Source organism: Eleutherodactylus coqui, chromosome 1, assembly GCF_035609145.1.
Source record: "Eleutherodactylus coqui strain aEleCoq1 chromosome 1, aEleCoq1.hap1, whole genome shotgun sequence".
Classification (NCBI taxonomy): domain Eukaryota; kingdom Metazoa; phylum Chordata; class Amphibia; order Anura; family Eleutherodactylidae; genus Eleutherodactylus; species Eleutherodactylus coqui.
Window position 1 is genome coordinate 183,747,695 of NC_089837.1, and position 18,359 is coordinate 183,766,053.

The window sequence follows — 18,359 nt, forward strand, 5'->3', positions numbered from 1 at the left end:
TCGCTGGGGGGGGGGGAGGCATTACGACTGCTGGGAGCATCGCTGGGGGGGAGGGGAGGCATTATGACTGCTGGGAGAATCACTGGGGGGGAGGCATTATGACTGCTGGAAGAATCGCTGGGGGGAGGGGAGGCATTATGACTGCTGAGAGAATCGCTGCGGTGGAGGCATTATGACTGCTAGGAGAATCGCTGGGGGGGGGAGGGGAGGCATGACTGCTGGGAGCATCGCTGGGGGGGAGGGGAGGCATTATGACTGCTGGGAGAATCGCTGGGGGGGAGGGGAGACATTATGACTGCTGGGAGAATCGCTGGGGGGGGAGGTCTTCTGACTGCTGGGAGAATCGCTGGGGGGGAAGGGGAGGCATTACGACCACTGGGGGAACCGCTGGCCGGGGCATTATGACTGCTTGGGGACCACTGTGGGGGGAAGGCATTATGACTGCTGGGGGACCGCTGTGGGGCATTATTACTACCTGGAGAAACGCTTGGGGGGAGGGTGGCATTATTATTGCTGGGGGACCACTGCGGGTGGCATTGTGACTGCTTGGGGGAGGGGGGGTATTATGACTGCTAGGGGAACTGCTGGGGGGAGGGGGGCGTTATTACTGCTGGGGGACCGCTGGGGGGGCATTATTGCTGTTGGGGGACCGCTGGGGGGGGGGCATTATTACTGCTGGGGGTCCACTGGGGTATGTTACTCTTATTACTACTGGGGGTCCACTGGGGTATGTTACTCTTATTACTGCTGAGGGTCCGCTGGGGGGGTGTCACTATTATTACTGCTTGGGGGCCGCTGTATGATGTCACTATTACCGCTGGGAGGGGGTCACTATTACCGCTGGGGTATGTTTACATGTGGCGGAAATGGGCAGGGCTGTTTCAAAATAGACAGGGTGCAGATTTTAACTGCTTTTTGGATGCGGAAATGCTGCAGTATTTTCCGCTGAGGACATTCTGCAGGATTTCCGCATCCAAAAAGCAGTTAAAATCTGCACCCGGTCTATTTTGAAGCGTCCTTTTTAGAACGACGGGGGTAAAATCATGTTGTGATAAGCCCCGTCCCCTGACATGTTGGCACTTTGCGATAAATAAGTGGGTTTTGGGTTGCAGTTTGGGCACTCGGTCTCTAAAAGTTCGCCATCACTGTGCTAGGGTATGTCCATCAGCCCCATTGAAACAAATTGAGTGCTGACCTCGCTTGCTTGGCTAGTGCTTCCTTTATGATGATATTACTATGGAGGGAGAAGTGACCCCCACAGTTACAGGCAGAATGGGGGTTTTAGCAGTGAGACCCCCACTGATTAGCAAGTTATCCTGTATCTTACGGACAGCGGATAACTTGCAATCTTGGTACAATTCCTTTAAATATGCTCACAGAATTCCGATCAAATGGTGATAAGGTGATTGGCACATGAAGGACTTCAGTCAAATGCAGTGGATTCAGGTTTCGAACTGACCTTCAGGCCGGCTTCACACTGGCGTCAGCATAATTACGTGCGCATTTGAGCTATGTATTTGTATGATGGGCGTTGTGTTTTACATTTTACTGTAATTTTTACGTGCGCATGCCCTGTGTATTTGCGTGCAAAAAAACATACAAGCATATTCCCTTTGAATGGCCAATTAAGTTTAATATGGGCTAATTCGTATGTGATACACACCAAAATAGGCCTCCAGCAGACTTGTGTATTTGGGGCCATGTTAATCCATGGATAGCACACAGCCCCATTATAGCCTATGAGGCTGTGCATATGGGTGTTTCTTCACACAGTCTGATGGTCCATGTGAAAATACTAATAGCATGTCCGATTGCTGTCCTTTTCATGAACTAGAAATAGGACATGGCAGTGAACGTCAATATGCATCACCTGTGTATATCGCCCAGCATACGGACAGCTATCCATATGCTTTCTGATGCAAGTTGTACTTGAGTCTCTCAAGTGTAGCTCGCATTACAACTAGCATGCACCTAGCCATTTGCTCACAATCATTATAAGGCCTACCGACTATCACCTTAAATATCACACGTTTTAGCATACCATCATGATTGCTCCCACAGCATTGTAGGTAAAGCTGCTTGAAGAACTGCTTGAAGAACTCTCTCACTTGGCTATTGAATATGAAGTCTATAATGGACAGAAGTCTGGACTGTGTCTTGAAGACTACATTACTGGTGTTGCACAAGACTAGAAAAAACATGGCTGCTTTATTCCGTAAACAGTTTCACACCTGTTAGAATTCACTTCAGTGTAGTAAAACTGCAATACCAGGTATTGCATTGTTTTTTGGAAGAAAAGCAGCCATACTTTTCTAATTCTGGAAAATCCCTTTTACATTGTTACTTTTTAGCCATGACAGTTGAGTTTGAGGTCATTACATAACTAAAAAAAATACATTTTTTCCAAGTTGCAGCTTCCCTGTAGACTGCAGCAAGTTTTCCTTTCATGATTTCTATATGCGTTTAACTGGTGTTTGTGATGACATTTTTAAAAATTACCCGTTCTGTTTCATAGCAGGGATGTGTATGAAATCGCAGCCCATAGGCAATGTATTGCCTATGGACAGCATTTGCCTACACTGCCCATACAAAAGTATAGGGCTCATGCTGAGAAATCGAGCATGCTGTGTTCTGTTTTTTGGGCGTATCTACACACAGTGTCTTCATACTCATGTGCATGGATCAATGAAAGTCCATTGACTTTCACTAACTAAATCACCGTGCATTATGTGGCTGTGCATCGCACCTGTAAGACTTGTGGATGTGAGCCCAAGTAGACCTCCACTTGTCTATTGCAAATGGTGTTTTCTTGGTGATCTGGGTTGTTTTGCTTGCTTCTATTCAAAAAGCTCAGTGTAAGGGCTCACTCACATAGGTGTATGTGTCCCCCGTTTTAGGCGCAAATTTTTAATGCGTTTTAAATATGCAGTACACAGCAAATCTGCATGTACATGCCTATGTGCTGCGAATGTTAAGTTCCCATACGCTATGTTAGGCCACTCTCATTGAAGTCCAGCACCGCGATCGGATGCATGTCTGCGAAGCCCTATTGAAGTCAATTGGAGCATTATACCACGATTACCGTGGCATGCTAAATGCAGCGGTAAAATGCACCTGCAATAGAGCAGTCTTAGGATTTGCAAAATCCGTGTGGCAGGTCCGCAGTTCAAGCCGCCCATAGAGAAGCATAGCGTATCTGCACTTCATTCAACACCTGCAGATTTGATTTTAAATGATTCGCGAATGCCACGCACGGATAATAAATCGCAGCATTCTCCATTTTACCGAGGATCTAGTGATGTTTTTACTCATGCGATGTTGAGAGAACAAAAAATTGCAGTATGCTCTATCTTTCTGTGATGTGCGATTTTTAAAAATCTCCCATGTTTCCCTATGGAATGCGAATGGGATGCGAATTTAACATTAGAAACGCCTATTGACTTTTACGATAAAAAATAGTGCAATTTTGTCGCAGGCTGTTGTGATGCAATGCGGGATTATTCTAAAAGAAAGCATTGCGATGCGATTTTAACATTGGAAAGTCCTTTTGACTTTGACAAAAAAGTCGCAATAATATCGCACGATTAAAAATGCATGAGAAAATCACAAGCGGCAGTCATGATTTTGCGAGAAAAAGCAGCGCTTCTGCTCAAAAATCGCAGCAAAGCTGCATCTTTCTTGTGGCAAAATCACAATCACCTGTGTGAAAATAGCCTTAATCTGTATTAGGCACCAAAATAGGACATGCTGCGCTTTTTTTCATGTGCGTAATACGTGCGTGAAGAAGAATGTAGGTGTGAGTGGCCCAATAGAAATCGAAGGTCTTTTAGCATACACTAGATCAGTGAACCTTATTTCTACGGCGGCCACCTTCACACAAGCGCTGCATATGGAATGAATAATGCTTTGTTGTGCCTGCATTGGTGCATTTTACTGTACTTTTTGCACCTGCAAGGCATTTTCATTTGCAGGCGGAAAACAAGGATCCACCAATTGAAATTGACAATTAGTTCTGGCTATGTTCTTTTTTCAGTGGACTCCTTCCCACGGACGGATTTGCGCATTGAACCTAATAGCTCAATGCTCAGGGTGCGGAATTCCGCACCGTGAAATCACCCGACCTCACCCGCGGGTGTACGCACGGACGGCTTCCATTGCAGTCAATGGAAGCCGCCTGTCACGCTATCTTCCGCTGTAGCACAGCGGAAGATAGCGTGAAACCGCTTCCCCGCCTACCGCCAGCCGCGGCGTATGACGCGGCCGGCGCATCATGTAACGCGGTGGGCGTGTCGTATGACGCGGACGGCTCGTCACGCGCTCTATTGCGCATGCGCACTGAAGCGTCGTGCGGGACGTAGGACGCCGGATCCGCAGGTAAGTATTGGGGTCTCTGGGGGGGGCGCCGTGACGGGCTCCGCCACCGAATTCCGCGGCGAGGCCTGTCATGGCCGTGTGAAGCCGGCATTATAGTGTTTCAGGTATCTCCTTGCATAGTGCGGAAATACGCACAATCGAAATGCGTGTGCAAAATGCGAAAATTCGAACAATCCCATTTAAATCAATGGGTTCTATTCTCTGCGTATTGCACGTGCAAATAACCCATGTGACGCTGGCCTGAATCTCAGTGTTTCTTTTTTTTAAACTGGCCAATATTAAAATTAATTTTTCTACAACGGCTTCTTCTCTCCATCTTGAGAGCATGGAAGATATGAGCACACTTTCTCCTATGTTAGCCACACAAGCTTAGAATCTGTTCAGTTATTATGTTTTGGGGTTTAGTTTTTGAGGACCGTCTAATCTATGCAGATTGATAGCTGTGCTATATTCTTCCTCATTTTAATATTTGACTTGCACTTCCTTTATGGAATTAGTGATTTGGAAACCTTGGCTTCATCCGCTGACTGGTACGTTTCCAAAACCTCGTTATGGAGGTGTTTGCTAGGAAACCAACTCATAAACTATTGAAATCTTACAGATACAGGTGTATTTCAATTTGACTAATGATGGGATTTCTTGTGACTTTAGGTTCGCCATAGCAACGGTGTTTAATAAATATGTATTCTGTCGTTTTTTTGTTTTTAATAATTGTACTTAAATCCGCTTATATTTTTTATCACATTGCAGTTTTTTATATTTATCAATGAGAAAATTAAAGTGCATTTAACTTTTCAGGCCACTTTCTAGAATGAGGTATAACACAATTTCTAGTCAATGTATGACTTTTTTTCTATGTTTTTCACCACCCCCTCAGTCTCCTCTCCTGCAAGCTAAATCTCTGATTTTCAGTTCTCTCTGAGCTAGTGGTTGGAGAGTGCTGCTGTACTATCTTAAATACACTGCACATGTGGAAAACGGCAGATTCTCCTTTTTGCAATATACAATATAAATAACTGGAAGGTCATTAGAAAATTATTTAGGATTTCCTCTGCAAATTACCGCAATATACGTTTAAGCAGGATAAGTGTATAATCCCCTAGACTCTATGTCTGACGTAAGAGAAGTGTAGGTAGTGGGTACATCCATACATTTGTGACAAATTTAGACCCTGTTATTTTTACCCAGCAAATTTAAGCAATATTTATAAACCATTTTCTTTGCACCTTGCTAATGTGCTAACCACAGATAGGGGAATTGAAGTTATAGTCCATTATAGCATTTTCTCTATAAAGAATTGGAGAGATGCGATACGTTAACTTGCATTATCTTAAAAAGAGATCCAAATTTGGCACACAGTAGGTCATAACCTTTTAGGTCTTGCCAGATGCATACCAAATATTCCAAAGTATTATACCAATGATCAATAGAATTAAACCCCCTAAACGTCACGCTAAAATTAGCAAAATGTGCTCAATAATTGAACTTTTTTATTGTTTTATTTACATTGAATTTATGTTTATTGTATTTTGAGTTTATGTCTTATGCGAATACATTTGACACAGAACTTGCCTTAACTGCATTTTTAACGACTTTGGGTGTTTTCACACTTGCGTTTGGTCACTGCACACTCCACAGGTTTAACTTTGGGAGGTCTGCCAGAGCTGTTCCTTTATGCCAGCACAAAACACATTCCTGGCTTTTTTAAACTGAAACAATAAAGTTGCAAGCTGCACGTTTTTCCGTGAATGGAACGAAGTCAAACTGCACCAAAACTGGGAGCGAAAAAATGTATTGCTCTTGATGGGTCCAGTTTGCTTCCATTTTTTTTTTATTGAAAAAAAAATCTGAGAAAAAACAAAGACTGAGGGTCAGACACAAAGATGAAACCAGCCTAAGTGACTAATAACTAATTTTAGCCTTAAGAGCCAGTAAATCATATCTCCTTTAGTGATCCAGCACTCGTAACTTTTTTATAGTTTTTTTTGTCACTGTGGCTGTATTTTGCATGATGAGTATTAGGTTTTATAGGAACAAATTTTGGATACATATAATGTACTGAATCACTTTTATTATTTTGTTTTTGATAAGCGGTAGAATCAAAGCAATTTCAACATTGCTTTTTTAGGATTTATTTTAAGGTGCTCCCCAAGTGGTATAAATATCATGATAATTTTATTGTGTGAGTCAGTATAATTATGACAATATGACATTTATAAAGATTTTATTCTGTTTTTGCACTTTTGTACATTATAAACACTTTTTTACAAAATCATTTTGTGTGGCACCACAGTGAAGGACCACAGCATTTTTATTTTTCAGTCAACAGAGCTGTACGAGGGCTTGTTCATAGAATCATATAATCATAGAGTTGAAGGGGACCTCCAGGGTCATTTGGTCCAACTCCCTGCACAATGAAGGATTCTCTAAATTAGGCTGGACGGATGATTGAAGACTTCCATTGAAGGAGAATTTACCACCTGCTGTGGCAACCTGTTCCACTTATTGATCATACTCACTGTCAGAAAGGGTTTTCTAATATATAATTGGTGTCTCTTCTCTTTCAGTTTCATCCCATTGCTTCTAGTCTTTCCTTGTGCAAATGATAATAGAGCTGGTCCCTCTGCACTGTGACAGGCCTTCAGATATTTGTAGACAACTATTAAGTCTCCTCTCAGCCTTCTTTTTTGCAGACCGCTCACCATCCTAGTAACTCACACTGTTGGCTCATGTTCAGCTTGTGATCTATTAGTATACCCAAGTCTTTTCCACATCTGCTGCTTAGCTCAATTCCTCCCATTCTGTATATGCTTATCTCATTTTTCTTGCCCAGATGTAGAACTTTGCTTTCCCCTTGTTAAATACATTTCTGTTAGTTGCTGCCAACTGTTCAAGCATGTCTAGATCTTTTTGTATCCTATTTCTCTCTTCTCTAGTGTTAGCTGTCCCTCCTACCTTTGTGTCATTGGCAAATTTGATTAGCTATTCCTCAATTCCTTCTTTTAGATCATTTATAAAAATGTTGAACAACACTGATATCAGGGCACAGTCCTGTGGTACCCAACTTGAGACATTTGTTACACTTGGATGTGTAGCCATTTATTATGCCTTGTTAACCCATATTTGGTCATTTTTTTCAATAAGGATGGTATGAGATACTTTTTCAAGTCAAGATATACTATGGTATATCTACTGTATTTCCCAGCTCGTGATTCTGTCATAGAAGTAAATTTGATTACTCTAACATGACTTATTTGTTAGAAACCCATTCAGGCTCTGGTTAATTGTCCAAGCACTTGCATATATGCTGTTTAATAATTTGTGCAAAGATTTTTCCCGGAAGTCAGGCTCACAGGCCTGTAGTTTCCTGGATCCAGCTTCTTACTTTTTTTGAAGATAGGAACATTTGCCCTTCTCCCATCTTCTGGGACTTCTCCTGTTCTCCAGGAATTTTCAAAGATTATGGCGAGTGATTCAGCAATTACCTCTGTTGCAATTACTTCAGTATGCTAGGATTTAATTCACCTGGAGCTGGAGACTTGAATTCATTTAAGTTAGTTAAGTGTTCCCTCACCATCTCTCTATCTATAAATAGCCTGCATTCTTTTATTCCTTGAATAGCACAGTGAAGATCAGTTGATGATACATTTACTTTCTGAGAAAAAAAAACTGATGCAAAATAGGAATTTAAAAGTTCGGCCATCTCAACATAATTTTTAACCAATTCACCATTTTCATCCTGTAAACATCATATAGCATCTCTGACTTTTCTTTTGCTTTTGATATACCCCCAAAATTCTTTTTTCTTGCTTTTAGTTTCTCTTGCAAGCCTCAATTCATTATTAGCTTTAGCTTTTCTGACACTTGCCCTACAGTTTCTGCAGACCGCATTATATTTTTCTTTAGATATGTCTCCTCTTTCCATTTGATAAACATATTTTTCTTCCTTTTTAGCATGTATTTTAGTTCTGTGTTCATCCATCCTGGTCTCTTTAAATGCTTCCCATTCTTCCTTCTTTAAGGGGTTGTTAATGATTGTGCTTTATATACTTCCCAACCTTCTTGGACATTTCTGTCCTTAAGAACATTCAGCCATTGGATCCTGTCTACACTCTTTCTAAGTCCATTAAAATCTGCCTTTCTGAAATCCAACCTTTAACCCTTTCCAATCCATTTATTTTTTCTCACCCATTCTCCCCAGCTCCAAAATAAATTGGAGCTGGGGAAAATGGGTGAGAAAAAATACATTTTCCCTGCACCCTCCTGAACTGACAGAGTTCAGGAGGGTGCAGGTGCTCACTGCACCGTGGAGGGACCTGCTTACCTGTCAGGCGTCTTCCGCATTCTCCTTCTGCCTCCCGGCTCGGCGATCATGTGACCGCTGGGGTCAGGTGGCACATGGCGGTCACATGATCGCCGGGCCGGGAGACAGAAGGAGAACGCGCAAGACGCCGGTCAGGTAAGCAGGTCCCACAGTGCAGGCTCCCGGCTCGGAGTTCATGTGACCGCCGGGGGTCAGGTAACACCGGCGGTCACATGATCGCCAGCCAGCCGGAATCTCTCTGCATTACATAGCGCTAATTGAGCGCTATGTAATGGGTAAAGAAGAAGGCAGAAAGGGTTAAAAACCCTTTCTGCCTTCTCCTAGGGGGTCCTCGATGGGGACCAGTGCACAAGTGTATCTGCACCCGATGTGTCTGCCGATCAGGTGCAGATGCACTCCTGCACTGCAGTATCGGGCCTGCCCCGACATTGGAGCTGTGGAGGAAAATGATGATGTCGGGGCAGGCCCGACATTGGATTGGAAAGGGTTAACTTTGAGTTTTTTCAGGTCTTCCTCCCCTTGTTAACCAAAATTCAATGATAGCATGATCACTGCCCCCTAAGGTCCCAGCCACCCTTACTTCCTCAACGATTTTCATCCTTTTCTTAAGAATTAGGTCCAAAATAGCAGATCCCCTTGTTTTCTCTTCTACCTTTTGGAAAATAAAGTTGACAGTAAGAATGGATAAGAATTTGTTGAACCCATTACTTTTGCCTAAGAGAGATTGCCAACAAATATCTGCATAGTTAAAAGCTCCCACGATTACTGCCATACTTTTTTGAAAACATGTGTAGAAAGATTTTAGTTTGTGATCAGCGTCTCTTGCTCCTCTACTTTCCTTCTGAATTTTTGTCTTTGTTCTTTCTTTCCACTTCTAATAGCCTGGCCTTTTACTTCCCTTCCCACTTTCTTCTAGTTTAAAGCTCTTTTCATGAGTGTAGCAAGGAGCCTGCCAAATATATACTTTCCTGTCTTTGTAAGGTACAACTAATCTCTAGCAAGGAGTCCATCATATAGGTAATTCACTCTATGGTCTACAAATCCAAATCTTTGCTGACGGCACCATTGATGCAGCCAGTTGTTCACCTCTAGAATCATGCTCCATCTCCTTATTCCATGGCTATCCACTGGGAGGATGAATGAGAAAACCTCCTGTGCTTCTAGTTCCTTCACTCTTCTGCCGAGCTCTTCGAAGACTCTGCAGATATTTGCAAGGTCTTTTTTTGCAGTGTCATTTGTCCCTATCTGTATTTGTAAGAATGGGTAGTGGTCTGTAGAAGTGTAGAGTCTTGATAGCCTATCAGACACTGTTACGTATAGCGAAAGTGGACCCACTGTGCTAACTAACCAGCCTGGCATTTGGACCAGACGTAGTGTGGCTGGAAGCTGATCCCAGTGGTCAGAAGTACCGCTGCAAGGTAATCTCAAATGGGGAATCTTGCCCTTAGCCTAATCAGGAAGATGGGAAGACCCCTGCCTAAAAGCAGGGACGGTGTCCTGATAAGAATGGCCCTACTGTCTTCACCTCAGGCTAACTATTCCTGACAAGATACAGGGACAATGTACTGAACACAGGGCACACAGGACAAGACTGACTTACCACAGACACGGGAACGATGCACAGACTGGAAGAAAATGGACAAACACACAGGCTAAAGCACAAGGCAAAGAACATACAGAATAAACAGATACAGATACAGGATCAAATGGACAAAACAATCCTGAGACAGGTGACCTAGATATGCTGGGTGTCTGAGACAAACACTCAACAATACTGAGAAAAAAATGGAGGATTCCCAGCTCAGCTAAATAGGGAGGTAATTATCAATTAAGCTGCAGCTGGGCTGTGAGCGCTGAGCTGGGTTAATTAGTGCAGTGCTGATAGAAAGTGGAAAGAAAGAGTATATTCATATAGAAGGAACAGGGTGATGACCGCATCTGCCTGGAACAACAAGAGGGAGGCAGACACGGGTAGCAGACCTAACAGACACAAGTTCATGTAACCCCTCCGTCGGGCAGGAAAATATACAGAAAAATCACAGATCTTCTCTGCTATGGGCTTGTTCCCTTCAGCAATTTTATTTTGTGGTTCAGTACATATGGTGCAAAAGGAAATTTTACATTTTTTATGCTTTATTACTTTTAAAATATCAAAGAACCTGTTTGAAAAAGATAAATAAAAAACTTTTGTCACCATATTCTGAGACCCATAATGTTTTAATATTTTCTGTCAATAGAGCTGTGGGATGGCTCGGTTTTTGTAGGGCAACCTGTACCATTTTGGAGTACATATGGCTTTTTGATCACTTTTTGTTCAATTTTTTATAGGAGATGGGGTTCCCCCCAAAAACCCAGCAGTTCTGGCTTCATGCCACTGAAAAAGCTTATTAAACTGCAATACAATGCAGCCCTGAGGGCCTTCATTAGGCTCTGGGCTGCCATGTGAGCACATCTGCACCCCACAATCATGTTGCGGGAGTGCTGTTGGGGCACCAGATGTGACTCAGGCCTTAGTCAGACGGGCGTTTCCTCTGATTGGCTCAGCGCAGGGACCAATCAGGGGCAGCTCTCACTCACACCCATTCATGAATCCATGAATGGGTGTGAGTGAGAGCTGCCTCTGATTGGTCAGGCTGTGACCAATCAGAGGCAGCTCATTCAGCAGGCGGGGATTTTAATTCCCCGGCTGCTGAATACTACAGAGAGCAGTTCAGAGAACTGCCGGCTGGCCGCGCTGAACTCCGTCTGCCGGCACAAGGTGAGTATATATTTTTTTTTTATTTTTACACATTTCTGGATGAATTGCAGGGAAGGGCTTATATAGTTAAGCCCTTCCCGACAATTCATCGTGAGATCGCCCGCAGCGCATTGCTTACAACGGAGCCAGCTGTATTGCCGGCTCCATTGAATTCAATGCGCTGGACAGCTCCGGCCCGTTTCTATTGAAACACGGCTAGGAGCAGTTTTTTCGGGCGATTTTTTTCGGCCCCGGTCACGCGATTTGCGGATGCGCATCCGTCATGCGATCCGCAAATCACGGCCAAAAAGGCCCGTGTGACTAAGGCCTCACACTGCAGTTAACTGTATTTACAGTGGGTGGTCATTAAGAGATTAACTAATATCACATATGTTGTGAAAAAAAGCACAAAAATCCAAACAGAAATGCATTTTTTTCTATTCCATGTGAAATAAGTATTAAAAGTCAATCAATAAAAAAGATGTACACCAAAATAGTGCCAATAAAAGCTACAACCCATCCCACAATAAAGCAAGCAATCATGCACAAAATAATAGTTTTGGATTTCAGAATATGACTCATGTGACTCACATGACTAAAAAAACCCAACAAAAATGGAAACCCAACAGAACGGAAGTAAACTGAAAACTTTTCATTTTATAAAACCCATTGAAATCAATGGAGAAAAAAAGAACATTTTTTATTTCCTTTTTAATTGTGTTTCTCTGTTCCAAAAATTGAACAGAGAGGTGAAAGCCCCAATGGAGCCCTAACAGAGATGTACTTAAGCTCTTATCTTGTTACGATGTGAAAACACAAGAAAGCAACCCTATGTTAAATGCTATGGAGGGTTATTGCTGCAGAATCTGAACTGGAACATCCACTCCGCATTCCGCAGCAAAAATCTAGCTGTGGACATTGGGTGTAAATGATTGTCAGTTTAACACATGAACTCCCCTTTTTGATGTTACAGTACAGATATAACAATCTAGTACTTTCCATAAAGTATTTTGCCTTTCTGATCTCAATTTTCATTCTGCTTTTAGTTATGCACTCTAATGAAACAAATATGTATATTTAACTCAACTTTGTGATGGAAAGACTAATGCAGATTGAATGGCGTGATAAGTAATGAAGTTGAGGACACAACTTATTAGACAATCAGTTTTCATTCTAATTATCCTTATTAGTACAGCGTAGGCAGAGAAATGTTGTTGTCTGATGGTTATATTGCCTAATAAACCCTTAATATTGGCTGCGGGTATTTACGTGAAATTCTGCCATCTAATGAACATAAATGAATACGTAAATGCTACAATGGGAAGTTATTGCTAAAAACACTGTGTATATCGCCTATTGTCTGTCATTACTTCTGAAATAAGTTGCACTCATATTTTTTCAGCAAATTTGTTAGTGGAGGAGCGAACAAGACAAATGAAAATAAAGGTTCAGCGATATAAGCAGACAGCTGGCTCTAGTTCCAGTCAGGAGCTCGAGAGAGAACAATTTACTAAGGTAAGTACAGAATTTGAAATGTATATTTTTTGTATGCAACTGTATGAGTATATATGGCATATGTCTGATATTCTCATTGACCCTGTAAATATTGCACACCAAATGGTGTTATAACATTTGGGTAAAGGTGTTCTAAAACACACAAGGCAAATATAAGTTTAGGCTGCATCCGACTAATGATAGCCTATCAGTTCATGAGACGTACATGTACTAGTGTACAAAATGTAGGGGCAAAATGTGACATGTACCAGCACAAACCTTACATTCAAAGAATTATGACCATGTCTGAGGGCTTATTTTTGCTGGATAAGTTGTATTTTTCAATATTACTATTTAATATTCCATATAATGCACTGGAAAAATTTCAAAGTGGCGTGAAATTACACTATTATTTTGGGTGGTCTTGTTTTTACAGCATACATGGTGTGGCGAAATTGACATATTAACTTTATTATGAGAGTTAGTACGATTAAATAGAAACCAAATATATATATATATATATATATATATATATATATATATATATACATATATATATAGTTATTTATTGTACTACTTTTAAAAAGCAAAATATTAGAGATGAGCGAACGTACTCGTCCGAGCTTGATACTCGTTCGAGTATTAGGGTGTTCGAGATGCTTGTTACTCGAGGCGAGCACCACGTGATGTTCGAGTTACTTTCATTTTCTTCTCTGAGAAATTTGCGCGCTTTTCTGGCCAATAGAAAGACAGGGAAGGCATTAGAACTTCCTCCTGTGACGTTCCAGCCCTATACCACCCCCCTGCTGTGAGTGGCTGGGGAGATCAGGTGTCACCCGAGTATTAAAATCTGCCCCGCCCCGCGGCTCGCCACAGATGCATTCTGACAGAGATCGGGGAAAGTGCTGTCTTGCTGTAGCTGCTATAGGGAGAGTGTTAGGTGTTATTTTAGTCTTCAAGAACCCCAACGGTCCTTCTTAGGGCCACATCTGACCGTGTGCAGTACTGTTGAGGCTGCTGGGAGCAGTGTTGCACAATTTTTTTTTTTTTTGTATATCGGCGTGCAGACCATAGCGTCCTCAGTCTGCAGTCATTTTACAGAGTATAGGGGCAGTACTGGTGAGGCAGGGACAGTGGGAAAGGTGAAAGAGGTATACTGGCTATATAGGCAGTGTGGTTGTTCCCACAAAGTTAAAAAATATACAAGATTTGGCCTGCCTGTCAGTGCCTTCAGTTTACAGTGTCTCTGCTGGGTGTAGTAGTTGGTAAATTAATACCCAGCCTTGCGCATAATTGTTTCCTGTCTCTGCAGTGCGTTACGTACGCGAAGTCAGCCTCCAACAGGGCAATCGAAATACAGTGCATATCACAGGCAGTGTGATTGTTCCCACAAAGTTAAAAAATATACAAGTTTTGGCTTGCCTGTCAGTGCCTTCAGTTTACAGCGTCTCTGCTGGGGGTAGTAGTTGGTGAATTAATACCCAGCCTTGCGCATAATTGTTTCCTGCCTCTGCAGTCCGTTACGTACGCGAAGTCAGCCTCCAACAGGGCAATCGAAATACAGTGCATATCACAGGCAGTGTGGTTGTTCCCACAAAGTTAAAAAATATACAAGATTTGGCCTGCCTGTCAGTGCCTTCCGTTTACAGCGTCTCTGCTGGGTGTAGTAGTTGGTGAATTAATACCCAGCCTTGCGCATAATTGTTTCCTGCCTCTGCAGTGCGTTACGTACGCGAAGTCAGCCTCCAACAGGACAATCGAAATACAGTGCATATCACAGGCAGTGTGGTTGTTCCCACAAAGTTAAAAAATATACAAGATTTGGCCTGCCTGTCAGTGCCTTCCATTTACTGCGTCTCTGCTGGGTGTAGTAGTTGGTGAATTAATACCCAGCCTTGCACATAATTGTTTCCTGCCTCTGCAGTGCGTTACGTACGCGAAGTCAGCCTCCAACAGGGCAATCGAAATACAGTGCATATCACAGGCAGTGTGGTTGTTCCCACAAAGTTAAAAAATATACAAGGTTTGGCCTGCCTGTCAGTGCCTTCCGTTTACAGCGTCTCTGCTGGGTGTAGTAGTTGGTGAATTAATACCCAGCCTTGCGGATAATTGTTTCCTGCCTCTGCAGTGCGTTACGTACGCGAAGTCAGCCTCCAACATGGCAATCGAAATACAGTGCATATTACAGGCAGTGTGGTTGTTCCCACAAAGTTAAAAAATATACAAGATTTGGCCTGCCTGTCAGTGCCTTCCGTTTACAGCGTCTCTGCTGGGTGTAGTAGTTGGTGAATTATTACCCAGCCTTGCGCATAATTGTTTCCTGCCTCTGCAGTGCGTTACGTACGCGAAGTCAGCCTCCAACAGGGCAATCGAAATACAGTGCATATCACAGGCAGTGTGGTTGTTCCCACAAAGTTAAAAAATATACAAGTTTTGGCCTGCCTGTCAGTGCTTTCCGTTTACAGCGTCTCTGCTGGGTGTAGTAGTTGGTGAATTAATACCCAGCCTTGCGCATAATTGTTTCCTGCCTCTGCAGTGCGTTACGTACGCGAAGTCAGCCTCCAACAGGGCAATCGAAATACAGTGCATATCACAGGCAGTGTGGTTGTTCCCACAAAGTTAAAAAATATACAAGATTTGGCCTGCCTGTCAGTGCCTTCAGTTTACAGCGTCTCTGCTGGGGGTAGTGGTTGGTGAATTAATACCCAGCCTTGCGCATAATTGTTTCCTGGCTCTGCAGTGCGTTACGTACGCGAAGTCAGCCTCCAACAGGGCAATCGAAATACAGTGCATATCACAGGCAGTGTGGTTGTTCCCACAAAGTTAAAAAATATACAAGATTTGGCCTGCCTGTCAGTGCCTTCCGTTTACAGCGTCTCTGCTGGGTGTAGTAGTTGGTGAATTAATACCCAGCCTTGCGCATAATTGTTTCCTGCCTCTGCAATCCGTTACGTACGCGAAGTCAGCCTCCAACAGGGCAATCGAAATACAGTGCATATCACAGGCAGTGCGGTTGTTCCCACAAAGTTAAAAAATATACAAGATTTGGCCTGCCTGTCAGTGCCTTCAGTTTGCAGCATCTCTGCTGGGGGTAGTGGTTGGTGAATTAATACCCAGCCTTGCGCATAATTGTTTCCTGCCTCTGCAGTGCGTTACGTACGCGAAGTCAGCCTCCAACAGGGCAATCGAAATACAGTGCATATCACAGGCAGTGTGGTTGTTCCCACAAAGTTTAAAAATATACAAGATTTGGACTGCCTGTCAGTGCCTTCCGTTTACAGCGTCTCTGCTGGGTGTAGTAGATAGTGAATTAATACCCAGCCTTGCGCATAATTGTTTCCTGCCTCTGCAGTGCGTTACGTACGCGAAGTCAGCCTCCAACAGGGCAATCGAAATACAGTGCATATCACAGGCAGTGTGGTTGTTCCCACAAAGTTAAAAAATATACAAGATTTGGCCTGCCTGTCAGTGCCTTCAGTTTACAGCGTCTCTGCTGAGGGTAGTGGTTGGTGAATTAATACCCAGCCTTGCGCATAATTGTTTCCTGCCTCTGCAGTGCGTTACGTACGCGAAGTCAGCCTCCAACAGGGCAATCGAAATACAGTGCATATCACAGGCAGTGTGGTTGTTCCCACAAAGTTAAAAAATATACAAGATTTGGCCTGCCTGTCAGTGCCTTCCGTTTACTGCATCTCTGCTGGGTGTAGTAGTTGGTGAATTAATACCCAGCCTTGCGCATAATTGTTTCCTGCCTCTGCAATCCGTTACGTACGCGAAGTCAGCCTCCAACAGGGCAATCGAAATACAGTGCATATCACAGGCAGTGTGGTTGTTCCCACAAAGTTAAAAAATATACAAGATTTGGCCTGCCTGTCAGTGCCTTCCGTTTACAGCGTCTCTGCTGGGTGTAGTAGTTGGTGAATTAATACCCAGCCTTGCGCATAACTGTTTCCTGCCTCTGCAGTGCGTTACGTACGCGAAGTCAGCCTCCAACATGGCAATCGAAATACAGTGCATATCACAGGCAGTGTGGTTGTTCCCACAAAGTTAAAAAATATACAAGATTTGGCCTGCCTGTCAGTGCCTTCCGTTTACAGCGTCTCTGCTGGGTGTAGTAGTTGGTGAATTAATACCCAGCCTTGCGCATAATTGTTTCCTGCCTCTGCAGTGCGTTACGTACGCGAAGTCAGCCTCCAACAGGGCAATCGAAATACAATGCATATCACAGGCAGTGTGGTTGTTCCCACAAAGTTAAAAAATATACAAGATTTGGCCTGCCTGTCAGTGCCTTCAGTTTACAGCGTCTCTGCTGGGGGTAGTGGTTGGTGAATTAATACCCAGCCTTGCGCATAATTGTTTCCTGCCTCTGCAGTGCGTTACGTACGCGAAGTCAGCCTCCAACAGGGCAATCGAAATACAGTGCATATCACAGGCAGTGTGGTTGTTCCCACAAAGTTTAAAAATATACAAGATTTGGACTGCCTGTCAGTGCCTTCCGTTTACAGCGTCTCTGCTGGGTGTAGTAGTTGGTGAATTAATACCCAGCCTTGCGCATAACTGTTTCCTGCCTCTGCAGTGCGTTACGTACGCGAAGTCAGCCTCCAACATGGCAATCGAAATACAGTGCATATCACAGGCAGTGTGGTTGTTCCCACAAAGTTAAAAAATATACAAGATTTGGCCTGCCTGTCAGTGCCTTCCGTTTACAGCGTCTCTGCTGGGTGTAGTAGTTGGTGAATTAATACCCAGCCTTGCGCATAATTGTTTCCTGCCTCTGCAGTGCGTTACGTACGCGAAGTCAGCCTCCAACAGGGCAATCGAAATACAATGCATATCACAGGCAGTGTGGTTGTTCCCACAAAGTTAAAAAATATACAAGATTTGGCCTGCCTGTCAGTGCCTTCAGTTTACAGCGTCTCTGCTGGGGGTAGTGGTTGGTGAATTAATACCCAGCCTTGCGCATAATTGTTTCCTGCCTCTGCAGTGCGTTACGTACGCGAAGTCAGCCTCCAACAGGGCAATCGAAATACAGTGCATATCACAGGCAGTGTGGTTGTTCCCACAAAGTTTAAAAATATACAAGATTTGGACTGCCTGTCAGTGCCTTCCGTTTACAGCGTCTCTGCTGGGTGTAGTAGTTGGTGAATTAATACCCAGCCTTGCGCATAATTGTTTCCTGTCTCTGCAGTGCGTTACGTACGCGAAGTCAGCCTCCAACCACAGGCCAATAAGCGGCACATTTAATTACAGCGTTCTGTTTCTGCTAATCTTGTAATACACCATGCTGAGGGGTAGGGGTAGGCCTAGAGGACGTGGGCGGGGGCGAGGACGCGGAGGCCCAAGTCAGGGTGTGGGCACAGGCCGAGCTCCTGATCCAGGTGTTTCGTAGCCGACTGCTGCGGGATTAGGAGAGAGGCAAGTTTCTGGTGT

General features: G+C 43.5%; 1 protein-coding gene across 1 annotated transcript in view; it reads left to right on the forward strand.

Annotated features, from left to right (window-relative positions):
- Window positions 1-18,359, forward strand: part of RIMS1 (regulating synaptic membrane exocytosis 1) — a 363,560-nt gene that overhangs the window by 229,627 nt on the left and 115,574 nt on the right. The window contains exon 22 of the mRNA XM_066604485.1: window positions 12,838-12,950. Within this exon, the coding sequence (XP_066460582.1) occupies window positions 12,838-12,950 (113 nt within the window). The remainder of the gene's footprint in view (window positions 1-12,837; window positions 12,951-18,359) is intronic.